This window comes from Pseudorasbora parva, chromosome 13, assembly GCF_024679245.1.
Source record: "Pseudorasbora parva isolate DD20220531a chromosome 13, ASM2467924v1, whole genome shotgun sequence".
NCBI lineage: Eukaryota > Metazoa > Chordata > Actinopteri > Cypriniformes > Gobionidae > Pseudorasbora > Pseudorasbora parva.
The window spans coordinates 32417310-32444314 of record NC_090184.1 but is presented as its reverse complement, the minus strand read 5'-3'; the positions used below and the strand labels follow the sequence as shown (position 1 = coordinate 32444314).

General features: G+C 39.5%; 2 protein-coding genes across 4 annotated transcripts in view; both read left to right on the top strand.

Annotated features, from left to right (window-relative positions):
* The window catches only part of notch2 (notch receptor 2), a 62167-nt gene extending 44801 nt beyond the window's left edge, over nucleotides 1-17366 (top strand). Inside the window, exons 11-34 of the mRNA XM_067413980.1 lie at nucleotides 324-557; nucleotides 1300-1410; nucleotides 2970-3162; nucleotides 3435-3580; nucleotides 3673-3786; nucleotides 4264-4383; nucleotides 4536-4688; nucleotides 4849-5077; nucleotides 5163-5364; nucleotides 5801-5954; nucleotides 6135-6319; nucleotides 6786-6918; nucleotides 7018-7260; nucleotides 7351-7463; nucleotides 9242-9747; nucleotides 10722-11072; nucleotides 11170-11312; nucleotides 11411-11615; nucleotides 12462-12552; nucleotides 12644-12797; nucleotides 12916-13238; nucleotides 14457-14604; nucleotides 14704-14801; nucleotides 14907-17366. Coding sequence (XP_067270081.1) covers nucleotides 324-557; nucleotides 1300-1410; nucleotides 2970-3162; nucleotides 3435-3580; nucleotides 3673-3786; nucleotides 4264-4383; nucleotides 4536-4688; nucleotides 4849-5077; nucleotides 5163-5364; nucleotides 5801-5954; nucleotides 6135-6319; nucleotides 6786-6918; nucleotides 7018-7260; nucleotides 7351-7463; nucleotides 9242-9747; nucleotides 10722-11072; nucleotides 11170-11312; nucleotides 11411-11615; nucleotides 12462-12552; nucleotides 12644-12797; nucleotides 12916-13238; nucleotides 14457-14604; nucleotides 14704-14801; nucleotides 14907-16295 — 5738 coding nt within the window. The 3' untranslated portion in view covers nucleotides 16296-17366. The remainder of the gene's footprint in view (nucleotides 1-323; nucleotides 558-1299; nucleotides 1411-2969; nucleotides 3163-3434; nucleotides 3581-3672; nucleotides 3787-4263; nucleotides 4384-4535; nucleotides 4689-4848; nucleotides 5078-5162; nucleotides 5365-5800; nucleotides 5955-6134; nucleotides 6320-6785; nucleotides 6919-7017; nucleotides 7261-7350; nucleotides 7464-9241; nucleotides 9748-10721; nucleotides 11073-11169; nucleotides 11313-11410; nucleotides 11616-12461; nucleotides 12553-12643; nucleotides 12798-12915; nucleotides 13239-14456; nucleotides 14605-14703; nucleotides 14802-14906) is intronic.
* Nucleotides 17367-18981: 1615 nt separating this feature from the next.
* slc35a3a (solute carrier family 35 member A3a) lies at nucleotides 18982-26917 on the top strand. 3 transcript variants are annotated; one of them, XM_067413983.1, is made up of 9 exons: nucleotides 18982-19170; nucleotides 19278-19354; nucleotides 20042-20264; nucleotides 21835-21989; nucleotides 22083-22205; nucleotides 22289-22463; nucleotides 25341-25459; nucleotides 25625-25758; nucleotides 25877-26917. In XM_067413983.1, the coding sequence occupies exons 3-9, from the start codon at nucleotides 20075-20077 to the stop codon at nucleotides 25965-25967; spliced, it is 987 nt and encodes a 328-aa protein (XP_067270084.1). In that variant the 5' UTR covers nucleotides 18982-19170; nucleotides 19278-19354; nucleotides 20042-20074; the 3' UTR covers nucleotides 25968-26917. The 3 variants fall into 3 exon arrangements, with proteins under 3 accessions (XP_067270084.1, XP_067270083.1, XP_067270082.1); XM_067413982.1 differs by having other exon boundaries at nucleotides 19255-19354; XM_067413981.1 differs by having other exon boundaries at nucleotides 18982-19354.
* Nucleotides 26918-27005: the final 88 nt, after the last annotated feature.

Sequence of the window (27005 nt, the reverse complement as noted above, 5' to 3'; positions counted from 1 at the left end):
TATTGAAAATACAATTTACACATATCTTTCTTAAAATAGCTTTTTACTCTATTAACAAAGAAAATATTAAAGTAAATACTCACAGATATATTTTCAAAGCCTTTTTAACACAAACCTGCATGGTATAGAAAATTGCTGAATTTGTTCTGATGCAACACCAAATACGGCAACTCAAGAAGGACAAAATTAATTAAAATGGCAATTTTCACTACGGGATTGTTTTACTGAGGTCAGCACATTGTAAGTTATTAGTAAATGTTCTAAATTCTCACAGAGCTGAGCTTATTATACTAATTCCTTGCCTTGTATGCTGTTTTCTTTAGGTTTCACAGGGCCATTGTGTATGGATAACATTAACGACTGTGAACCTAAACCCTGTCACCATGGTGAATGTGTAGACGGAATTGCTACCTTCTTTTGCAAGTGTCAACCAGGTTACATGGGCCCCATCTGCAGCGAGCAGATACGCGAGTGCCAGAGTGACCCCTGCCAAAACAGAGGACGCTGTGTTGACCTGGTCAACATGTACCAATGTAACTGCCAACCGGGTACCTCAGGTGAGTCTTGCACATCTTTATATCTCACAGATTCTTTACATTTGTGTTACTGTCTGATATATTCTCTTGTACCAAAATCTAGTCTTAATTTAGTTTATCGTGACCATTATCCACCCTTTAGAATTACAGAGGCTGATTTTTGTCACTGTACATTTGAAATGTTTGCATGACCTCTGTTTTGATTGGCTAATCTCTATGTAAAGTATGTGACGTGAATTTACTTGGTCATATTTTAATGTGCTCAAGCCTCTGGCATCAATAATGAATGAACCATTTTTGTTTATTTTCCATAAGGAGTCTGGGTTTCTGAGTGTTAAAGTATGTCTACATAGTGCATCAGAATCTTATTTAAAAATAATAAGTTACACTGTCTATCAGACAAAACAAAGCTCACTAAAGCCCTCTGCTGGACACTTCCTCTTACTACACACACACACATGTATGTGTGGTTTATGGGGACTCACCATATGTGTAAAGGTTTTTATACTGTACAAACAATATTCTATCCCCTTCCTCCCTAAAGAGGAATTGTCCTCGTAAACCATGTTTACGCTGAAATACCCTTGTCATTGTACACATTCGTTTTCTCATACCATATGTAAAAAAAACACACACACTCTGAAAAAAAAACCAGCATTACACATTACAGTTGTTTAGAAACTTTTCAAAGGCTGCTGTATGAACTGGATTAGTTTTATTTACCTGCCTGCATTTCCTTTGACTGTTTTGTCATTTGTCATAGGCGTGAACTGTGAGATTAACCAAGATGACTGTGCCAGTAATCCCTGCCAGCACGGGACCTGTGAGGATGGAATCAATGAGTACAAATGTGTGTGCGAACCTGGATACACAGGTTTGTTTACCCGCAGATACATAAAATACACACTTGCAGATGAGATTCATTCATTAATCATGAGCAGATCCAAGTTCTGTGTAAATAGAACATAAACATCATAATATAAATCTTATAAATCATTATAAGCTTTACCTTTAAAGTCCCAGTGAACCTGAAGTAGCAAGTGAGTTTTCTACAGTTCTGTGACATATTTCCAAGTGAATCAGAATAATGAATAGAGGGCAGCGTTCCTCCTCTCCATTGATTGTTCATAGCAGACTAATGGTTGGAGGGGAGTTGTTATGCATTTTCAAATCTAAGCTGTCAAACTGACATCATCTGAGAAGGAACACCATTTCCAGACCGGTAATAATTTTTCAGATTTTGATTAGAGGGGTACTTCAGCGCGGGGAAGAGGAATTTGTATTTAAACTGGGTCATTAATGTAGTAGAAATGGGAAATTGTTTTTGAATTTGGTGCTTTCTAGACTGGGACTAGCATTCCCAGAATGCATTGCTTCACTGCACTGTGAGGGCACTCCCAAAGCCGCCGCTACTGGATTAATGGATCATTTTCCCACCACGTTCATTTTCATAAAATCAGTTCAGTTGGAGAACAGACACTACAATTAAAAACTGAATGTGTGTGTAACAGGGTTCTTTGATGGAAGGAAGGAGGCGGGAACCGGCGAACGTTCAACAAACTTTAAATAAAATAAATAAACAAAACGAAAGTAAAACCGTGGGCAGCCCCTCACAGACGACTGCCCGCCATACACACACATAAAAACGCAGGCAGCCTCTCAAGGAAGACTGACTGCCCACACACACGTAAACAAAACATAACATAAAATCCAGGCCTGGTCCTCTCTCGTCTTCCGCTGCCTTCGCTCCTCCTTTTATGCTCCTGTCACTTGGCCGCGAGACGAGACCGGTGTGCTGCGCACCTGGTACTCATTACCACTCGTCACTGGCCCGCTCTCGCGGTCCCTCGCCCCGCTGCTTGCCACATACCCCCATCGCCCCTCGCAGACCGGGGAGCACTCCCGAGACTGTGCTCTACTCCCCCCGAGCGAGTGCGATCTCCCATCCCTCATGGGAGTGGGTTGAAAACATGCGGAAATAGTTCCCTCTGCTGGCTGTAGTCTAGCCTCTGGCCAAAAAAAAATCTCTTTTCTCAGGGGAATATGAGGAGGGGAAGCACAATCATTTGAATATACTCCAGGGTTTCAACTATGCTAATCGCTGAAGTAAACCTTTAAAGATTACCATGACAAACTATTTTTTTATTTGTATTAAATTCTATGGATTAATTGTTCAGTCTAAGACCTGTAATATGTGCTTACAAAGTAAATAAGGTCAATTTTGATTTCATGAGGACTTTAACACAACCGTTTATGCAAAAATGGATTATATTTATATATATTTTTTTCTCTAATACACAATAGCCACAATTTTGGTTAACTCTAGGAATTCTAAAATATATCTTAAGTATAATAGTTCAATTATAAGAATGCACTTGTTTTATTTATTAACAGTAATTATTCATTAATGACTCTTTCTCCTCTCTGGCTTAGGAGAACGATGTACAGAGGAGATCAACGAGTGCAGTCCGAGTCCATGTCTGAGTGGTGGGACGTGTGTGGACAAGGTGAACGGGTTTCAGTGTTTGTGTCCGGCTGGGACTCATGGTCCTCTGTGTCACTCAGGTGCAGACCACTGCAGACCCATGCCCTGCGTGCATGGAGACTGTATTGAGCAGCATGATGGGTAGGAACAGCCTTAATTTACAAAGCATTTGGTCAGTGTGACTGATAATTATTACTTTTTAGAGCCACATTCGTTTGTTGTACAACCTACCTACATTTCCTGTTGGATTCTGTAAATATGCACTTTTTTTTTTAGCTCTAAGCACCAAATTTATGACATAGCTTACTGCACTGCGAAATGCACACTGCATTCTTAGCGTTGCCGTGAGAGGCACTAATTACCTGCTTCTATGGACAGTTGTCTTTTTTTATATCTAAAATATCTATTTGTAGGTACCATTGTGCATGTGAGCGTGGTTGGGAGGGAAAGAATTGTGAGCGAGAGAAGAATGAGTGTCAGTCCAACCCGTGCCAGAATGGTGGAACCTGCAATGACCATCTCAATAGCTACACCTGTGATTGTGCCCGTGGATTTACAGGTAAAGGTGTTTGTCTATTACCTTTCAGAAACAGATTAACAATGATAATTATTTCAGTCTCCCAACTCTCTGGTTTGCTCTGTCTCTTTCAGGTTTTAACTGTGAGATAAACTTTAATGAGTGTGAGTCAAACCCTTGTAAGAATCAGGGAACTTGTGTGGATGGAGTCAACAGCTACATTTGTCACTGCTCTCTGCCTTACACAGGTGACACAGTTACATTTATTTCAGTCCCAAAACTATATTAATATTATAATTATTTACATTTCTATTGTTACCTATTGTTCAAAGGCTTGTGGTCGGTAAACTAAAGTATGACCATAAGATTTTTGAAAGACGGTTTTTCGAAATATTAGTACAGTTTAAAAGAACGTTTTTCTATTTTAATATATTTACCATTTATTATTAATTAATCTGACGCTCATGACATGTATGTGACACACATCCGATGTCCTCACTCTTTACAGTCATTTAAGAACTTATTTAACAAATTTAAGACTGTGCTTAAGAGGATACTCAATGAAGTGGACATTTTGGCATACTTTTGTGGGGGTTTTTTTGTCTGTTCAAGTGTGAAAAAGAACTCGATGCTGCCAGCACGCTGTGTCTACAGTAAACATTTTGGTACTGTTTTGAGAATCTCTTCAACTATATCCACAACTGACTGTAGTGCTTGATTCTCAGGGAGACACTGCGAGGAGAAGTTGGTCCCCTGTGCATCTCAGCCCTGTCAGAGACGAGGGGTGTGTCAGCCATCCCTGGATTACACCAGCTACACCTGCATTTGCCACAGCGGCTGGGAAGGTAAGTGCCTTAAGTCTGTGTGTGGGTTTGCTTTTATTCCTCAAGAGCATCTTTGACTTTGAGAACCACGTATAACACCTTTTCCTTGATCAAATAACATGCCCATTAGATGAAAAATGTCTAAAGGGTGTCTGTCTGGCATATGTGTGTAGGAGCCCAGTGCACGGAGGATGTAGATGAGTGCAAGAAAAGCCCATGTCAGAATGGAGCTCACTGTGTGAACACAGTGGGCAGCTACCGTTGTGAGTGTCAGCCTGGATACAGTGGGGTCAACTGCCAGACCAACATTGATGACTGCAGCTCCAGTACGTGTCATTCCCACACAGATTGATGGCTGTCAATACAATAAATGAATTGGGATTCATCTAATGACAATAATGAAAAAATAATGTAAAATTCAATAAATATGAGTATTTGAAAAGACCTATCTATTTTAATCTCTTTAATTTTCACTCTCTTCTCCAGATCCATGCCGTAATGGTGGTACGTGTGTTGATAAAGTGGGGCGGTTCCTGTGCGAGTGCAGAGCTGGTTTCTATGGCGAGCGCTGTGAGGTGGAGGTGGACGAGTGTGCCAGCAATCCCTGCTGGAACGGAGGCAAGTGCACAGACTACGTGAACAGCTACACATGCCAATGCCTGCCTGGCTATGATGGCATCAACTGTGAACGTGATGTCCCAGATTGCACTGAGACGTAAGTTTTCCTAACACATATGGATCGTTTTTTATTGGATTTTATCATATCAGTGCTTATTCATCCTCTCTCTATTACGCCGTAGCTCTTGTCTGAACAATGGAACATGCGTGGATGGAATTAACCGCTTCTCTTGCCGCTGTCAGTATGGTTTTTCGGGTCAGTTCTGCCAGTTCGAACTGAACGAGTGCGACTCTCATCCATGTAAAAATGGCGGCACATGCATAGATGGCATAGGGACCTTCGAATGCACCTGCCCTCTGATGTACAATGGAAAAACCTGCGAGGTACAAACTTACCATTCAGTCTTAAAGCCCATTCACACCAAGAACGATAACTATAAAGATAACTTTATTAGCGTAAACACTGCAGTTTTGTCCTCTGTTGCTTTAAATGCTCAAGTTCTTTAAAGTAGCATGGATTCTAATTGGCTGTCAATGTTTTTATTGTTCATTAGCTGGAAAAAACTGTCTAAAAGCGATTCCAACAATCTCATTTGTGCGCTGTTATAGGTTTGGTTGGAACTCTGCTAAACTAAACGTTAAAAACATATCTTTATCATTATTTTTATATTTATAATCCTTGGTGTGAACTTGCCTTTAGTTTGTAAACACATGACTGATGTTGCAGAATGACTACTGTAAATGTTGATTTAAGTCTACGAAATTCGTTTTTTTATGTTTATGTTGTCTGATTAATTTCTCTGGCTGTTTCATTCTGCAGTCGATGGTGAACCTGTGTAGTCAGATTAAGTGTCAGAACGGAGGTACATGCATCCAGAAGGTGATGGATTGGAGATGCAACTGTCAACACGGCTGGACAGGCCTGTACTGTGACATCCCAAACATGTCATGCCAGGCTGTAGCCATTAGCAAGGGTAGGACAGTAAATAAGAGTCTAATGTTAAAAGTTAATAGTGTGTTTGAAATTCCTTTCAGATAACACAGTAACCAATAAGGCTAATTCAGTCTTTTTTCTGTCTAGCTCACTAATTGCAATGTAACTGTAACTGTAATATGTATTTTGAATTCTTAATGTAAATTCTGATGTGCTCCAGGTGTGGCGGTCGACATGGTTTGTAAGCATGCAGGAAGCTGTATGGATAAAGACAACACACACCAGTGTTTTTGTCAGAGAGGTTATACGGGCAGTTACTGTGAGAAGGAGGTGGACGAATGTGTCTCCAACCCCTGCAGAAACGGGGGGACCTGTTTGGACTACCAGGGTGGATATAACTGCCAGGTACAACTGATCTCTCTTACTAACATTGATATATGCTATCATTTAAAAGTCTGAGGTCAGTACAATGCAAGGACACATAAAATTGATGTAAAGTGACATTATAAAGACATTTAACTTTCTGCTCATCAAAGAATCCTGAAAAAAAATGTCTCAAAGATTCCTTAAAAATATGAAATGTGCAACTTTTTCAACATTAATAATAAGAAATATTTCTTAAGTGCAAAATCAGCATGTTAGAATAATTTCTGAAGGCTTATGTATTGTCACACTTCATTTTAAATTAAAAACAATATTGTAAAACATTTTTACATTGTATTTTGATCAAATTAATCCAGCCTTGGTGAGCATAAGAGACTTATTTTGAAAGACATCAAAACATTTAAATAGTGGTGTATATTGAAATAGTTCAGAAGAGGTGGAGAAATCTATTCATCTTCTATTGTAAACTTCTCTCTTTCTCTATCAGTGCAAACTAGGTTATCAGGGTGTGAACTGTGAATATGATGTTGATGAGTGCCAGTCGAATCCCTGTCGGAATGGAGGCACCTGCATCGATTTGATCAACCGTTTTTCCTGTGCGTGCCCTCCTGGCACCAAAGGTATAGACTGAAAGACTGATTCCTAATGCTGTACGTTTAGTGCACAGATGTAACACTGATATGGAAATATACCCTGACCACTCCTCTTTGTTTTTGCAGGTTTGCAGTGTGAAGTGGACGTGGATGAATGCGCCCCAGAGTTTGGCCCGCGCTGTAAGAACGGTGGCCAGTGTGTGGACGGTGTGGGGCGGTACACTTGCTCCTGCCCTCCTGGTTTCACAGGAGTGCATTGTGAGGGAGATGTGAACGAGTGTCGTTCTGGACCTTGCAACCCATCCGGCACCATCGACTGTGTGCCGTTGACCAATAACTATCAGTGCCGCTGTCGTCTAGGTTATACTGGTGAGGTTTCATTCAGGAGTCATAGATTAAGTCTTTGATTCAGCAATTTTCTTATTTTTACACTTTTTTGTGCTCTCCATCTCCCTATAGGGCAACGCTGCGAGTCAATGGTGGATCTGTGCCAGTCCAAGCCATGCCACAACAATGGCAGATGTGCCATGAACATGAGTTCAGTACATGGATACAGCTGTGCATGCCAACCTGTAAGTGCAGTGTTCGTATTTATATACATGTACACTATCATTCAAAAGTTTGGGGTCTGTAATGTTTTTTTAATGTTTTTTGTGTCTTATGCTATATATTTTAAAATTACATTTATTTCTGTGAAGGATTTATCAGCAACCATTACTTCTTTGTCGATCCTTTGGAAAACATTATAATATGCTGATTTGGTGATCATTAAACATATTATTGTTATAAAGGTTGAAAACAAATTCAAAATAAATGATTTCAAACTGAATTCTTACTGACCCCAAACCTTTGTACAGTATTGTATGTGTTTTTTTCTGTACTACAGAGTATTTAAAGGCTGACTTTCTAGTCAGTGGGCCTAAATCACCTCTAAATTTTGGTTACAGTTACTTTTGAGGTGTCCTTACAGTGTTAAAGTGTAATTAATCTTATACTATTAATAGTAATATTGATTAAAAACATGTATACTCTATAGAGTTAGGAACAGGACTTAGTTTAGGATTAGTTGCATGTAATTATGCATCATTTTCTGTTATTACTACAATAAGTACATGTAACTTCTAACAAATTCACTGTAAAATAAAGTGAAAACCAATTTTTGTCTATTTAATTGATTCCTATTAAGGATGCACCAATATTAAAATCATGACCGATACAAATGGCCTTAAAAAATTACTAAATAAACTGCAAAATCTCACGTTTTCTTATACATTTTTATAATGCACGGATTGCTTCTGACAGAGCTGCATGAGCTTGCTGTGCCATCTGCGGGACACACTTAGCATGTTAGACAGGGTTAGACCAATGCGCCAAATGCGAGTAAATGGACGTGCTGTGTTTGAATCGCTTATAAATTGCATTTGGTAGTGCAACATGCTCCAATCATATTTCCAAATTCATAGTGTCAGTGTTAAGTTCCCCATGCGGTTTTCCACCAAAATAAAATCTCATTGGTTTAATGTTTGAAAGCAAAGAAATTAAGGCTGTCATAAGTGTTTGTTTTGTAATTTTACTTTTGTTCTGTAAAAATAAATAAATAATGATCAAATTATTATTATTGGTTTTAATAATGTCTTCCTTATTTTTTTGTCTTAACTGATTATGTGACTGATTTTAAAATACTAATATAATTGTTTTAAATGTTATGACAACATTTTAAGGCACACTATTATAATTTTGAGATTTGCTAAAAAAAAGTAAACACTATTATTAACTAATTAGTGTTTTTAAAGATTTTTTTTTTTTTTTTTAATTCAACCGTTGGATGATGCCATTCTAAATGTAAAAATATAGAAATTGAGCATGCACAATTAAATGTCCAATACTGGCCAGTATGACTACATTAAAAAAAACCTGTAATATCAGCTGTCGTACTGAAGCATTCCCTAATTTGGGTAAATACATAAAGCCTCTATCTAATTTTCACGAACTCCCTGAGAGTTGGAGGAGGGTATTTTAATGACTTATGTGACTTTTACTGTGGTTTCCGGCATTTCTCTTACAACCTTTAACAGCTGCATTTGCTTTGCTTGACTCTTCTTGGCTTTGAGTGAAAATGTTTCCCTTTATCAAGACTGCTTGTTCTCTCCTTACTCTCATGCTTGCACTAAAGACTAAGGCTGCATAAATCAGGTATGAAGTGAAACTCTTGATTCCCTCTTTTAACTAATATTTTACTCTCCTTTCACTCACTGTTGCTGTCTTACTAGCCTCCAGTCATTTAGTTGTAAAGTAGCAGTGTGATTTGGTTTATTTTTGACATCTGACGCCCTCTCTGTGGCTCTTTCAGGGTTACACTGGCTTTAACTGTGGCAATTATGAGATGTTCCCCTGTGCCAGTTTGCGCTGTCAGAATGGCGGACAGTGTGTGGAGATAATGGGTCGCCCGCAGTGCCACTGTTTAACAGGTTTTACTGGAACGCACTGCGAGAGCAACACAAACCGCTGCTTGTGTCATAACGGTGGCACCTGTATGCCAGATGATTCGAACCGCTGCCGGTGTCCACCCGGCTTCAGTGGGCAGACCTGTCAAATTATTGAACCTTCCTGCCCTTATTTGGAATGTCAACGGCGGGCGGGAGACAAAGTATGTGACCCGCAATGTAAGAACCCAGAGTGCGAGTGGGATGGAGGCGACTGTACGCTTCATTGGGACAAGCCCTGGAAGAACTGCCAATCACCAGAGCCCTGCTGGAACTTATTCCATAACGGCCGCTGTGACCCACAGTGCAACAATGAAGGTTGTCTCTTCGACAGCTTTGAATGCCAGAATCATTCGTCAGCAAACACTTGCAAGTATGTGTAAACCTCACTCTTTTCTTTGGGAAAAATTGCAAAGATAATGCTCCTTATATGTTTGAATATAACAGTTTTTACTGTATTTTTTGATATAATACTTCTTTGAGCCTCTTTTAAAACATAAAAAAAATCTTACTGACCCTACAACTTTATTATCATAATTATGATTATTACATAATTACATTTGATATATAACAGTAGGGGTTTCAAATTAATCGTTTCTGCGATACATCGGGACGCAGACGAGGATGATTTGGTATCGGTTCAGTAATAGACCATAACTGATTATTTTCTTTTCAAACAACATTTCTTTTCTGACGTCATTTGTTGTGTGTGTGCTTTGTCGTGGTAGCACACAATGGCAGAGAGGGGCAAGTGCGAGTAATTAAAATGCTCCAACTACTTTAAAAGCTGACATCTTTCATTTACATGTGGGCACATAAATGTGTCTCCGCAAAATGGATATAAATATATACTTCACATCACCGAAAACAACAGATATGAGCTGCATTTTATTGATCATCAGCTAATTTCAACATCAAAGACCGCAATAGGAAAGCGTGTATTTTTCTATTTTTAAATACTCCTGTTGTCTTCTGTGCCCAGACTTGATTTTGAGTTTGATGTTTGATACTTTCAAAAAGTGTTTTTTTTTAAACAGGTAAAATTAAAGGTTCAGTTCATATAACTTACTGACAAAATTGTATGCATGAAGATGCAGTGCATCGTCAATGCATTGTGATATCAAATTGAACCCGAATCGATGACATGATAATCGTAATCTAACTGAACCGTGAGACTAGCGTAGGTTCACACTAGTATAACAGTATATTATTTATATACTGTCAGAGCCATAGCATTTCACATTTATTTACTTTACTACTGTTTGCTCTCTCTGCACAGTGACACAACAAAAGATGAATCGAGTCTGATTCTATCTCCCATCTGTCTTTACCCTAATTCCTCTACAGATATGAAAGATACTGTGCAGATCATTACGCCAATGGTCATTGTAACCAGGGCTGCAACACAGAAGTCTGTGGCTGGGACGGTCTGGACTGTGCCACAGACACTCCTCCCAAGCTAGCTGATGGCACACTGGTGATTGTGGTGCTGTTGCAGCCTGAGGAGCTGCTGGGTGACCTTAAGGGTTTCCTGCGCTCTTTGGGGACGCTTCTGCACACCAACCTGCGACTTAAGCTGGATGGGCAAAAGAGACCTATGGTGTACCCATACTATGGAACTGAGCAGAATGAAATTCAAAGCGGTATCGCCGCTATGAAGCAACGTGGAAAACGAGAGCTGGAGAAGGAGGTTATTGGGTATGTTCCTCGCCCCAAAATTAAAATACTATCTTTACCCTAATGTTGTTGAATTTTTTAATGAATTAACATGATTTTTTATGTCTCCATGGTTTAGATCAAAGGTTCACCTGGAGATTGACAATAGACAGTGTTCTCAGCACTCGAAAGAATGCATCTCCAGTTCAAAACAGGCTGCGGCCTTCATTGCTGCCGAGTACATAAGATCAGAGCTGTCGTATCCCATCTACTCCGTGAGCAGTAAGTAAACTAACAAAATAGGGCTACACCAAAATGCAATTGTAGTTTTCACTATGTTCTCTGTTTCTAATCTTTGTTACCAACCTCTACCACCTCAGGTGATGACACTCCACCTCCCTCTCCGCCTACTCTCCTTTACCTGGCTGCTGTGGCTGCAGCTATCATAATGCTCATTTTGGTGCTGGGTGTGTTGGCTGCCAAGCGTAAACGCAAGCATGGGACTTTATGGCTTCCTGACGGCTTTCTAGCAAAGAATGACAGCAAACGGAGAGAGCCACTGGGACAGGATGATTTTGGCATGAAGTAAGTGTGTGCCTGAACTCCATAATGATGTCAGATGTGCTGCCTTCAAGTCCTCTTGGGAAGCTCTTAACAATTGATAAGTTGGAATTTTTACGATTTGTTCGTTCAGTGTTTGGCAGTTACTGACAAATACGTACGTTTTTAGCACTAATGTAAGTGTGTAACTTAGGCTTTATGGATTGTTTTGTTCTTGTACCCCCACAGAGAATTATAGAAAATGTGTGTTGTTTATTTATCAGTAGGAAAACTGAACAAAATCACAGTTTCCCACTAAACTATATACTTGTGCATTTATCTCGTAAATTAGATTTATTTATTTAATGTACTATATAGGCAGTACATCTAAAATCACATACTGTCAAGTAGGTATTACATTTGAATTTGAACTTGCGTTTAATATAGTATTAATGAGGGTAATATCATTGAAATTCAGATATACTATATCCGCCAGGTTGTTACTGTCACGTGACTTACCAGCATGAGTTAGTTCACTTCTTCACCTCCATTCATAAATCCTCTCCTGTGGCCTCATGGGATAGTAATGTGTCCATCAAATACGCACTTCAGAATCTCGCTGGAAGTATAGGTCATCCAGGGACTTTTCGTCTAAGGTTTTTCGCATACTATATATTCTATTCTGTTAGCGTACCGTTTCTCTCGTACTATATAGTACAAATAATTACTTTTGGTTGCAGCAAGGACATTTTTTAGTGCTAATGCAACAAAATAATCATGTTACCTTAAAGGCAGCAACAGCCTGAAGCTTTTTTACATGCTTCTGTAAATCTGTTCATTTCAGGTGGCATGTCTAATCATTCCTTTTCTCTCTTCTCCACTTTATCTCAGGAGCATGCAAAAGGCACAGGATGGAGGTTTGATGGATGGCAGTTCTTCCCATCATTGGTCAGAAGAGGATCATCTACCTAAAAAATCCAGGGTAAGCAATGATATCTCCCTAACCCCTCAAGATCACAGTAACAGGTATCTTTATTTATGACCCATCTAAATGCATCTCTCTAACCACATAGATGGAGGATAAGCCGTTGCTTCCTGTCGGAGTGGATGGAGGAGTGGACAGGAGAGAGTGGACCCTGCAGCATCACAAAGCCGCTGACATCACACTTACTCCCCCTCAGGCGGACATAGATATGGACAGCTTGGATGTCAATGTTAAAGGACCAGGTTAATAGAATAAGCTTATTTCTTGCTCACAATCTGGGTAGATGAGGAAAGAAGGTTTTCACCCTTTTATTTCCTTTTAAAAGTTTTACTAACTCTGTATTCTCTGTCATGCTTATAGATGGTTTCACTCCTCTCATGCTGGCATCTCTACGAAGTGGCAGCAGCCCTGATTGTGGCAGCATGCTGGTAGAGGAGGAAGAGGAAAGTGGTGCTGACGAGCCTGGCACAAACGTCATTACCGACTTGATTGGCCAGGGTGCATCACTCAATGCCCAGACTGATCGCACTGGAGAGACAGCACTTCACCTCGCTGCACGATATGCCCGAGCAGATGCTGCCAAGAGACTGTTGGATGCCGGTGCTGATGCCAATGCTCATGATAACATGGGCCGCACCCCTCTCCATGCGGCCGTGGCAGCAGATGCCCAAGGTGTCTTCCAGGTAAGGGGATGTGTTCCTACACATCTTGTTAAGGGTATAATAGTTTATGACCCAAGACATGCTGTGAAGAATTAAAAAAACAAGAGTCAGGAGTGCAATTAATAAAATAAAAATGTACTGAAAAATTGTTTGCAGTTTAATCAGCAATTAATAAAGTCTCACAAGGAATTTGTAGGCCGTGCTCCCTCTCTACCAGATCTTTCGTACAGACAGTTTTCACCATAACTCTTTAGTGTTTCAGTAAAAGGAAATAAAATTAAGAAAATATAAAATCAAAAGAAAGACAAATTTATATTTCATCTCTGGAATCTGGGCTAAGTAAGTAAGCTCTGTTACTTACTGCACTTCTGGCATATTAGGGGTGCGTGATAGCTCCAAAATCCAAACACACAACAACATGTTCTGCTATCAAGTGACTAGTGACACATCACACATCCCTAGGACAGACCCTCAGACACTCCTCAGAGACCAAATACAAACTTTAGAAAACATAAATGAAGAAGCAAACAATCAGTGGTTCTATTGGTTAAGTAATATTATAACTGGAAAGAATCATTCAAAATCATAATAATAATAATATAGGAGGATAAATATTGATTAATGCTTTGATTATAAATTTAGTTAGTGTGTATATATATATATATATATAGAGAGAGAGAGGGAGAGAGGGAGGGAGGGAGGGAGGGAGGGAGGGAGGGAGGGAGGGAGGGAGGGAGGGAGGGAGGGAGGGAGGGAGAGATTGTTATAAAAAAACAAATAAAATATTGTATTGCCAGAAAATACTCTTATTTAAATACCTATTATTTATTTATGAATTTGTTCCATTGTAATGTAAATTATAAAACATTGTGATCAGTCTGCTTTTACTTTGGAAATGAGCATATTTTAGTATTTTTCAAGTAAAATGTGTTTATTATAATATATTATAACCCCCCAATTTGTTTAAGAATATTGTGATGAAACTGTTTGATTGGTGTGTTTTTATTTATTTTGATAGCTACTTGGTCATTGATTGTATCTCCTACTGCAGTTGTTTCCTTAATTACGTCATGCATCGTAATATAAAAAAAATGTATGTAATAATATATTTGCACAGCTAGTATAATATGCATAAGTAATATACAAAACTTTATATTTAGGGTTTCTTGTATTTAAAAGAAACATGTTCTAAAGTTTTGTGTGCACATACCCAATCATTACTGTTACGTGTTACTCTAGATTCTTATCCGGAATCGTGCCACGGATCTTGATGCTCGTATGAATGATGGCACCACACCACTCATCCTGGCAGCCAGACTGGCAGTGGAGGGTATGGTGGAGGAACTGGTGCACTGTCATGCAGATGTCAATGCAGTGGATGACCATGGTAAGATCAGAGCAAAGAACTCTGTTGATAAATGGAAATAAAATAAAATCTGGAAATAAAATTCCCTGTTTAATTCTGTCATGCTCCTCTCATCCACAGGCAAGTCGGCTTTGCACTGGGCCGCCGCTGTCAATAATGTAGAAGCCACTCTGGCGCTACTAAAGAATGGAGCCAATCGAGACATGCAGGACAACAAGGTACTCTACCATGTCAATTTGTTTATGTGCATATTTAATCACTTTTAAACACACAAAAGTTTTGGGTGTCAGCCAAACACTTCACTTTTCTGTTCTGTGATGTAGGAGGAGACCCCCTTGTTCCTGGCTGCCAGAGAGGGCAGCTTTGAAGCGGCTCAAGTTCTCCTAGATCATTATTCAAACCGTGACATCACCGACCATCTTGACCGCCTGCCTCGTGATACTGCGCAAGAACGAATGCATCATGACATAGTGCGTCTTTTGGACCAGTACAACTTGGTGCACAGCCCACACTCTGGGCCTAATCACGTGGGCAATGGCGGAGGACACTCCTCAATGGTCTGTGGACCAAATGGCACAGGATTCATCCTCGGTATGCGTCCAGGACCGCAGGGCAAAAAGAATCGCCGAGCCGGAGGAAAAGCAAGTGCTGTCGCAGCTGGGACAGCCAAAGAGCTGAAAGAAATGAAGGCCAAGAGGCGGAAGAAGCCGGCCGGAGGAGAGGGGCCAAGTGTGGTGGCGGTGCCTGGAGCCGGAGGAAATGTCACCAAAGGAGCCAGCGGTCTCTCAGAGAGCTCGGTCACCATGTCCCCTGTGGATTCCCTTGAGTCTCCACACTCGTACGCAGGAGAGGCCGTGGCCGCCTCCAGCACAGCAAATTCTCCCCCTCTGCTAAACAGCCCATCAACGAGGCCCATGTTGCCCCCTGTAAGTCACATGTTGGGCCAGCAGCAGAGCTGGGTGGGTCTGGCCAAACACAGCTACAATAGCCACATGTTTAGCATCATGTCGCCCCACCAGATGAGTGCAGGCCACAACAGCATGCAGCAGCACCACAGCCCAGGCATGCTCACCCCAATGAACGTCACCATGAGCCGTGAACAGCTGCCTCCCATTGTCACCTTCCAGATGATGGCGACAGGAAGCGGGCAGAACCTCCTTAAGCAGGCGCAGCAGGGGCAGATACAGGCACAGGGGCAAAATCAGACGCAAGGTCAGCACTTGCACTGCAACCAGGGTATGATGTTCCCCATTCCTGATGTGGGAATGCAGCACAGCCTGTCTCACACCCTTCCGCACCCCCATGGTCACAACCACGCGCTTCCTCACGGGCTGCAAGAGAGCCAGGCACGGCAGGTGGCATCCTATCAGCCACGCCAGAGTCCCGTGGATAAATATCCCACGCCGCCTTCCCAGCACAGTTGCCCCGCTGGCTCTGAGGGAACCACCCCCGGTCATCCCGCACACAATCCCAGCGAGCACCCCTACCTCACCCCCTCGCCCGAATCGCCCGACCCCTGGTCCTCTTCGTCCCCCCACTCCAACTCAGACTGGTCCGATGTCACCACAAGTCCCACCCCTCTAGGAAACCCCCGCACACTGCCTCCTTCCTGCCACACACACATTCCTGAACAAGCCCAGCTGCAGCCCCCTTCACAGGCTGCGCAGCCGACAAAGTCCCAGCAGTCCCAGCGCAGCAGTGTGTATGCGTAGAAACTCGGACCTTTGAGAGTTTAATTGCACGGCCATTTTGATTCTCTCTCTTCAGCTGTCAAGGGAATGGCCAACTATACTTCTCTCCACCCTCCATGTCTTTGCTACTCTCTGCATTTTGACTATGAAGTTTGCGTATCGTAAATTCCTACTAGCCTGAATATTTTAGTTCACAGGAGCCTAGAACTAAACAGAGAAACAGCTTCAACAACTCGGGAATTCAGTTTACGGCCATCTACGACCTGAGGCACTTTTACCAATGTACAATTACACTGCCAAGCTAAGGAGTCGGTTATTGTCCTCGGTTTGGGGATGTTAATTACAAATTTTAGCCAAACCTTTTATGTTTTGAAGGACATTCTCTAAAGTAATCTGCCATCTTTCTTTGATAGTTTTTGTTGATAATAAATTCAAATATGCTTAGTTGGTACCAACCTTAAAGGGATAGTTCACCAAAAAGTGAAAATGTTATAATTTTACTCACCCTCATGTCGTTCCAAACCTGTGTGACCTTCTTGTTTGGAACGCAAAATTAATTTTTTATATTTTTTTAAAATTTACAATAAAAGTCAAAATGGTTATTAAAACGACCCATTATTGTATGAAGAGAAAATGAGTTGAAACATTCTTCAAAATATCTTTTGTGGTAGGGGTTTAGAATGACATGGTGAGTAATTAATAAATAAGGATTTCCATTTTTGCATAAACTATCCTTTTAATGGATAATTTACATAATATTTTTATATAATGGGTCAGCTTTCATGTGTTCTCAGTTTTTGTTTAGATCATGAAATGTTTCTTAAATGAATTGCCGGTACTCGTTTATTTTTTGTTACTGGTAGCATGGATGTACTCACGCCCACATACATCTCATTCATTCATGTGTGGTTCAGAGCTAAACTGTGGTGTAAATAGTTTAATATTACTTTTTTTTTTCAAATCTCTTTCTATGTCGTCTGTTACGGTTTTTTCTCTGCCTAGCCAATGTTTAAAAGAGGTAAAAGGAGGTTTGTACATATGAATGGGTTCTTTTGAAATGGTATGCAGTATTCAGTGGCCACACAAACACGACAGAGGAACAGCCATCGTCAAGCCACTTGAGCCTATCGGAAACGTCTGGACAAATAATATTATCGGTGCCTTTTAAATTACAACATCTTTGTTACCTTTGTTACTATTTTATTTGTTGTGTTCTGCTTTTTTTGTTACTTTATATTAATATTCTAAGCAGTTTCTGAAGTTCTGAAGATGTACCTTTTATTTACGCAAGTTTTATGTCATGTATTTTCTCTCTTATTTACAGCCAACCTGTCTGTGCAACCGTTTCAATCATAGTTGATCATACTTTATACAATCTAAATGTACTGTTTTACTTTTTCTGTTTTGTGTTTTGAGCAAAGCTTTATATAAATCGATTAGTACAATCATATTCTTTTTCTGTGTTTTGCACAATAAAGCCCCCCCGGGTCTCTTAAATGCCAAATAAACACTCATAATAGTATTTAAAAATGCATGCATACATTAGCCAGAGTGGTGATAAAATACTGTCTAAGGTCTTATGAACTTCCAGTATGCTGTATTTGTTCAGAAATGGGTGGATCAGTAATATTGTGTGTGCTCAAGGTCAATATTAAGAGAGTCTGCTTATGCAAATAGAAACATATTACTATACTATAGGCTCCACATGGCACATTCATTTGGAAAGAGTTAATATCCTGTAGCACTTAAGGGCCCTTCAACAGTATGATCTTTATTCTTTAGGGTACTGAAATCTAAGCAATTTAAAGGGTGTTATTCCACCGAATAAAGATCAAAGCAAGGCTTTTGGAGCATTGTATTTTCACCCAAATGTTATGCAAAGCTATTTTATATGTGCTGTATATAATTTTTTTTTTTATGCCTATTGTACTTTCTTTTCCTCTCCACCAAATATATGCACACAGTATGCTAGAATGAAGTAAATGTTTCGTCTTAGTGTTTTGTAGATTAAAATTTGTGTTTAAAAGAACAAAACCTGTGTATTAATAATCCAAAACAATTGATGATTGAAATAGAGTTGAAACAAATAAAGGCAAACCTTTACAAATTGATCTAGCTCACTGACTGAGGTCCTTTCTGCCGCTGGTACACACCAACAACATCCCATCCTTTGATCAACATTCACTCTCAGCTGTTGAAAACCTGCCTGTCTATCAAATGCTCTGAGGAGCAGAAGTGATACTGTCTGTCTGTCTCTGTTATTTTATCTGTCTGTCTGTTGCGTCTATCTGTCTGTGTGTTGTTTTATCTATTCATATATCTGGATCTATCATTCTGTCCACCTATTTGTCTATCATTTTATCTATCTGGATCTATCATTCTGTCTGACTGTATCTGTCTATCAATCTTGACTTTCCCATCTATCTATCTATCTATCTATCTATCTATCTATCTATCTATCTATCTATCTATCTATCTATCTATCTATCTATCTATCTATCTATCTATCTATCTATCTATTTATCTATCTATCCGTCTGTCTGACTGTCTGTCTGTCTGTCTATTTTATTGTTGTATTAGATTTATTGACATCAATAAGGGATATTTTATAACAATCATCAAATCAGGTGGATCAACGAAGTCCAGTTTGAGATCGAAATAAATTGAACATCATTCTATCCGCCAACCGACAGGTGGCGACAACGACTCGTAATAAAAAGATCGAAACAACAAAACACTAGGAAGTACTGCAAGATTGTTGAGCTTCATATGAAGATTTTCTGGAACTCACTTGACAGTCTGCTTTTCAATCGTGATGAATGAAGAAATCCGCCATGAGTAAAACAAATAGCAGATAACCTTGAGCATGGACACCCGGAACGGTCGATTTTCTCAAGTAATAATAGCTTAGCAATAGTAGCTCTTAGTGTTTAGCTGTCAAAATAAGACACAACTGAACTATTTCACTCACTGTATGTAGATTCAACTTATGTATCTTTGAAGGGGTTGAAAGTTTATGTTTGCCTTCAAACTCCTCAAACTGCAACGCTTCCGGATTCCTGCAATAATCTACAGAAAAGGTGAGACTGAAAATATGTGTAATATTTACATATAAAAACGATGTCGTTTACATTTATTTATTTATTCACTATTAAATTCGAGAATTCAAATGTTTAATGTATTTAATATTTCTGTAGCTAATGTTTCTGAATATTTACTCTTTTCGTCCATATGTTTTACCCTTCAGTTAAAGGAATAATTCACCTAGAAGTTATATCAATAATTGTAAGATAATTTTAAGTGTGATAATCCTTTTTTTCACACCCACATGTTAACCTTTATCTTCCCTGGAAACACAAAGTTGATGAGTGGAATGATAATCTCAGTCACTGTTCACTTTCACTGTATGGGAAAACGATGCATTGATGAATGGTGACCGAGGCTGTCATTCTGACTAACATCTCCTTTTGTGTTTTCATGGTAGAAAAAAAGAGTGACAACATTAATGTGACTAAATGATGACACACTTATAATGTTTGATCCATCGCGTTAAATGTTTAACATTTCAGTTCTGAATTTAGTAAACTGAGGGTTAATGTTTGATTTCTTGGTCAAGGACACTATACAGTTTGGATTCTATATAGCTTCGGACATCAGTGTTGGGCATTAATGTTTACTGAGCAGCTTGCTTGTCAGACCCAGCTGGGACAACATTGTATTTCAACATCTGTCTGCTCTTTGCCCTTTTCTCTCTCATGTCACCCCAGTCTGTCCTGGTCTCCTTGTGAGAGGCTGTCATCATGGCATCAGCCAAGCTTAAGTACCTCTCTCTGGGGGTCCTGGTGTTCCAGACCACGTCCCTGGTGCTGACCATGCGTTACTCGCGCACCTTACAGGGCGACGGGCCGCGTTACCTTGCCTCCTCTGCTGTGGTGGTGGCAGAGTTCCTCAAGATCCTCACCTGTGTGGGGCTCGTCTTCAAAGATCACAGTAAGTTTCATAGCGCTTCCTTCCTCCTTGAAAGCGCTTCAAGAATGAGGTCTAACTGGAGTTCTTAGAAAGTCATTCACCTCTTTCAGTAGGTGATTGTATTGAGATGAATGCCGTGTGAAATTCAATGTAGTGTCTTTGTCTGTGTATTTTAAAGCTTGTTAGATGCGTGAGGCACGTTTGCTTAGTCTGATCTTCTTTGGGATTTACTTAGAAAAGTTTTGTGCTCACCTTTCAACACTAAACAACATCTGATGTAATGCATTTCTCTATAATAAATTGCTGTATTAAAATGTCTCTGTAAGGCAGGGATTTTTTTTGTCAACATTTGACCTAAAATACTTCTATACTTATAATATTTAATCATTTAAAACATGTTCACAGTTTTCTGATGTTGATTATTACATGACAAGCTAGCTTAAACGTATAATTATTCTTTTTTGTTAGCATTTTATTTAGCTTTTTATTTGAAAATGATTCCTTTATACTAATTTTACATCTTTATGGCTTCATTAATTATTAGCTTTTCATGAGCTCAAAAACAATCAAATTATGATGAGGCTGTAAACAGTTGTACAGAAAATACATAAGAAATTGTTTAAAAGTAGTTAATTTATGTAAAGAGTAAGTAAGTAGACCACTGATTAAAATACAGAATTTACAAAGCAGAATGTACAGTTCTGTCCATTAATTTCTTGACATTGTGCCTCAAATTCTAAATATTTTTCAAAGATTTGATACCACTGACCTGGCAAACTTCACTGTAATTAGTAATGATTAGCTCTTTCTCAAGTGCTCATATTATCAACCTGGTACGAATGCGCAGTTTTGAGCAATCTCTCGCCGTGGGTTACAGCCCATGTAAATACTGCAAAAAATAAATGCTTTCTTCCGATGAGACGTTAAAACGAGGTCCTGACTCTATAGCCATTAAAAATCCCATGGCGGGGTTACCTGTTAAAGTAAAGAGTAGGGGTGTAACCCTGTTGTCCTGGCCAAATTCCCTCCACTGGCCCTTACCAATCATGGCCTCATAATAATCCCCATTCACTGAATTGGCCCTTCCACTCTCTCTCTTCTCCACCTATCGCTGGTGTGTGGTGAGCGCACTGGTGCCATTGTACTCTGGCTGCCGTCGCATCATCCAAGCGGATACTGCTGCATATTGGTGGTGGTTGAGGAGAGACCCCTGACATGAGAAGCACTTTGGGTGTACAGTAGTACATATGAAAGCGCTATATAAATGCCTCATCATTCATTCATGTGCAACCTGGGTGTACAGAGTATGTGCTGTTCAGTACGCTCTTCTGATGATGGTTCACGTGCACTGTTCGCTGACCCGTGCACACTCATAAAAAGTGAAGTATACTTTGATATAAGTCACATGATCCTTCAGAAATCATTCTAATATGCTGATTTGCTGCTCAAGAAACATATTATTATTATTGGTAACAATGTTGAAAACGCTTGCTGTAATGTAACACCAAATAGTTACATAAAATAGAAACTACGTCAGGGAGGAATGGCTCTAAATTATTGCTGGGTGACAGGTGTAATTTGTGTGGAACAGGTTACAGCGGCCGAGCGCTGAGCAGTATTCTGAGACAGGAGATTCTACACAAACCTATAGAGACACTGAAGCTGGCGATTCCTTCAGGGATCTACACGCTACAGAATAACCTGCTCTACGTAGCACTGTCCAACCTTGATGCAGCTACCTACCAGGTAAGTCAGTATCCATTCATTAGTTGCATACAATTTTTGTATTTATGTATGGCTATTGTTGTGTGTGTTTTTTTTAATCCTGTGTACTTCTAGGTGACATACCAGTTGAAGATCCTGACCACAGCCCTGTTTTCTGTGTCAATGCTGGGCCGCAGGCTCGGGGTGTACCAGTGGTTGTCTCTGCTAATTCTTATGGCCGGGGTTGCACTTGTACAGGTAAAGATAACTTGATTAAATGCCTAAACATTTGTGTTTTCTGTTGGAATTTTTGATATATTTATGATTGCTTGTTTGGACAGTGGCCAACGGACTCTCCGTCGGACCCTCAGAAAGAGCAGCTGACTGCAGGCTCACAGTTTGTGGGGCTGGTGGCCGTGTTGGTGGCCTGTTTCTCCAGTGGGTTTGCTGGCGTCTACTTTGAGAAGATCCTTAAAGAGACCAAGCAGAGTGTTTGGGTCCGAAACATCCAGCTTGGTAAGTATGTTTTAAAGAAATAAACCGTGCTTGGATAATTGCAGAAAATAAGATCTGTGACTAACAAAAGCTTGCACGTTTTTGTTCATCGTGGTAATCTTCACAAATTAACACCACTTCTATGATTTTTTTAAGGCATAAATGCAAGTGGCAGAAGTCAAAAGCTAAACGTAGGCTTTAAACAAACTACACCATGGTTGCACAACTTCAACGTCACCACCACTAAGCTTCCAACAACTCTTTCAGTCTTTGTTTAAAAAACAGGCTTTACAACACAAGGCTTTGAATGTCGACTAGTGAGTAGCGAGTTTTATTATTCGGCGGATGACGTTTTATGTCCCAGATAACCTTTTTAGTCCAATTTAGCCACTTGTTAACAACCACCTTTTGCAAGATAGGTAAAAGCTTTTAAAAAATCACAAGAGGGTGATACGGATGTAATTATTCTGATGTATTTATATAATATCTTGAGCTTGTTTTCACCACAGACCTTATTTCAAGCATTTAACCAAAAGTCTATTCAAAAACCCGTTGCCTTCAGGACAATGGAACCGGAAGTGCTAAAATACTAACTCGTTCCTGGGTTTTGGTCTATCTCTGCACCACTCTATATATACTAAACCAGGGGTCGGGAATCTGTTTTAACAGCTCATTTGCATGGCTACAGTGTTTGGAGGCTTAAGAACGCATCTTTAAAATAGGTTTTAAAATGGTTTCGAAACGATACCTTTATCTGTTAGCCTGACAAGCCAGACCCACATCCAGATGTTTGGTCTGGAAACTCACCATAGACAGGGCTCAATCCGAGAGACGGGATAAACGGTTGTCTTTCAAACTTTCTCTGCACGCAATAGGATAGCGCTACAACCAACCAGAGCAACGAAGGTGAAGCGGAGCTAGCTGATAGATTAAACTTTCACCATATCCGGTCGGCAAAACTCCGAACACATCTTCCCTTCTTAAGAATGACTTCAGTGCCGGTCTTTGTTCTTTTCTCAGAGAAAAGCTTAACTCCTAGTCTTTTAGAGTCGCGGCTTATTCGAAAGACAGCTTCTGTGTTTACTAGAAGCACGCAAGCGCAACTCAGCCGTCATTATGTTAAGCCCCGCCCCCCGACTCTATACATGATGTGATTGGTCTGACCAGAGTTTGGCTTTTACAGCTCAGAACTGTATTGAGAGTTGCTAGACAAAACTCGCGGCAGATTAGATTTGCTGCCGCTAGTGTGCGTCTAGATTTCTAGGCTAATTATCTGCGATTATCGCAAGAGCAACTACACCAATGCGTGCCAATGTGAAGACACCTGCCTAAAGTTGCCAGCCACTATACTAGAGGCCTTTGCATTTGAATTCACTCAATAAATTGTGGTTTTAGTATAATCAGTAGCTCCTCTCATGAAGGGCAAAGAGTTTAGACTGGGTAGAAATGTGTGATGCTTTTCCTCAATCTAAACATGGTGGTGTTCAGATCAAATTAACACTTCTCATCTCTTAGATAGGTGACAATTAATTAACAACATGAAGCACAATGACACATGTAACCTATTTTTATACTAGAAGTCTTTTGACCTTCTGTATAATCTATATTACCCCAAGATGTTCTCAAATTTCAAACAACTGAAATTTGCATTTCTTTCAACAAGCAGAATCCTTGTAAAAAAACAGTCTGAGGTCACATTCATGAGCTTAAAGCGAATATGTATGTGTGTGTGGCGTGTGTGTTTTTATTCTTGCCATGTGGAGTCTCGGTGTAAGGTTTATTTATAACTGGCAATGTGTGAATTGAGCGTCTGTAGTGATTCACCTCCTAATGTGAACTTCTGTTCATCATAATGAACTAAGCCAAAAAAGCTTCCCTGTTCTTCAGTGAGTGCAAAGATAATTTATTAACCTTTAATTTGATCATATCAAAGTTTATCACAATTATTCAATTTCTTTTCTCAGAATTAAAGGGTTAGTTCACCCAAAAATGAAATTTATGTCATTAATGACTCACTCTAATGTCGTTCCACACCCGTAAGACCTCTGTTCATCTTCAGAACACAGTTTAAGATATTTTATGTTTAGTCCGAGAGCTTTTCTGTTCCTTCAGTGAAAGTGTATGCACACTATACTGTTCATGTCCAGAAAGGTAAAAACATAACAAACATAAGTGACATCAGTTGGTTAATTAGAATCTCTTGAAGCATCGAAAATACATTTTGGTCCATAAATAAAATGTATTTAATAATGTGATTTTCCTCCAACTTTGCATTCTTTTACTTTAATGAAAGGTTAGATTTTTGATGATATATCAAAAGGATAAAAAAGGCAGATTTATTTTTACAGCCATCTTTGATCATATTTACCAGGGGTGCCAATAATTCTGACCACAACTGTATACACACAATATTGGAAAAGTTTTGAGACGCCTGCCTTTACATGAACATCCCATTCTTAATCCGTAGGGTTTAATATGGAGTTGGCCCTCCCTTTGCACCTATATCCTTTAACTTTTCTGGGAAGGCTTACCACATATATAACTATATAGTTTCTTTAGCATAAAATCAGCATATTAGAATGCTTTCTGAAAATTCCGCTTTGCCATCACAGGAATACATTTAATTATAAAATATATTAAAATAGATAATGGTTGTTTTAAATGTACATATTTTACTGTGTTTTGTATCTGATACGGTTACAAAATTTGTCAACAGTAGTTTGATTTACTGTTTACAAATTTGAATTATTAATCATTATTTTAACATTTGAGAATATAAACCTACTCTTTATTTGTCTCAAAATAAATGAATGGTGAATTGCCATTCTGCTTCTATGCTTTCCTTCTGTGACTGTACACGTGTGGGTGGTATATTTCACGTTTATCTTCTGTGTGCAGGCATGTTTGGCCTGGTTTTCGGGTTCTTCGGGATGTTGGCCTATGATGGCGACAGAGTACAAGAACACGGAATGTTCCAGGGCTACAACACGCTGACCTTGATTGTGGTCGCCCTTCAGGTAAGCCCGAACACTTCGCTTGTGAGGTACAAACGTTTACATGCGAGTCAGAATTGATAATTGCTTCATCATTAACAACGAACAGGAAACCAACACAAGAGATTTTCTCTTGCAACATTAATGTGTAACAATATAAATTGATTTTTGAATTTGAATTTCCTGCAGGCTCTTGGAGGGCTCGTGATAGCTGCTGTCATCAAGTATGCTGACAACATTTTAAAAGGCTTTGCTACATCACTTTCAATTATCCTCTCCACATTAATTTCATATTTCTGGCTTGAGGACTTTGAACCTACCAGGTGAAAAATACATGTCTTGTGATCAATGACTGCTTTAAATCCAACTGAATTAAGTTTAAAAATGAATTGAAATTATTATTATTTTTTTTTAAAGCACTTGTTTTTCTCTCCTGTGCAGTGTGTTCTTCCTGGGCACGGTATTTGTCATAATGGCAACGTTTCTATATGGTTATGAGAGCAAGCCGGCAACCAACCCAAGCAGAGCATGATAAAGGGATGGATGAGGTGAAAGTGGAGTGAAACAAAAGGATGAAATGAGTGGAAGGACAGAGAAGAGGAGAGGAGGCATAGAAAGAAGGATTGATTCAAGGTTGGATAACGGGCTAGGCCACTGCTGTGCAGTGCTGAGCTGAAGCACACTGGGTGAAATGCTTTGGGCCTCTGGTTTCAGTGAAACTCTCGTTTAGCTTGAATTCATCAGCACTAATTTCATTAATGGGTGATGGATGAAAACACTTCATGATGTGCCATCTTCAAATGTTTTTGAATGCGCGGACACCTTTTTTTTGGATCCGAGTCGAGCACAGAACTCGTTCGGCAATCATTTGTTGACAATCAGTTCTCAATCATTTAATATTTGTTCATCTTTGAGGGGCAATGGCTGCTTTTGGACTGCAGTAATTCGCCACAAATGAAACTTGATGTGGTCGTTGCATCACTGTATTTTTGTGTCATAATTCAAACTTGCTTAAGTCCTCTAAAAATATATTTTATGTTATTTTACTAGACTGGGATGTTGGGTTAGTTCCATAGAAATTGAGGGAACGATGTACCTTTTGTGAGTATGGTGTAAACCATTTTGATATTATAACAATGAAATAATAATAAGACTTGTGACTGATGCTAGCCGATCAGTTTGCAGGATATGGCTATTACAGATTATTTTATGTATTACCTCTGTCAGCAGGCAACAAAGTACGGAACCCCTAAAGGGACGCTTGCAAAAGTTTTCTGTTCCCCCAAGAAACTTTGCGTTTGCTTTTGAACAAACACAAAGATTTTGCGAGTGAACGCAAAATTTTGGGTCTCCGTAACAAAGAATACTTGAGTTACTCCATTATATATATGCAAGGAAGTGCTTTTTTAGCGACTTTGCACCATGTGTGAAGCTATATTGGTATCTGGTGAGGAGTTATAATAAATCAGGTGTTTAATTTTCTTTCTTTTTTTTCTTTTTTTCAAACAATACATACATTTTCACAAAGGCAGCACAAAATTTAAAAGAAAGGTCTGGATTTTTTCTCTCC

Coding starts and splice junctions, on each gene's coding strand:
- slc35a3a (XM_067413983.1), top strand. CDS start 20,075: ATGGCATCAGCCAAGCTTAAGTACCTCTCTCTGGGGGTCCTGGTGTTC. Junction 20,265..21,834: donor GCTCGTCTTCAAAGATCACA/GTAAGTTTCATA, acceptor TGTGTGGAACAG/GTTACAGCGGCCGAGCGCTG. Junction 25,460..25,624: donor TGATTGTGGTCGCCCTTCAG/GTAAGCCCGAAC, acceptor AATTTCCTGCAG/GCTCTTGGAGGGCTCGTGAT.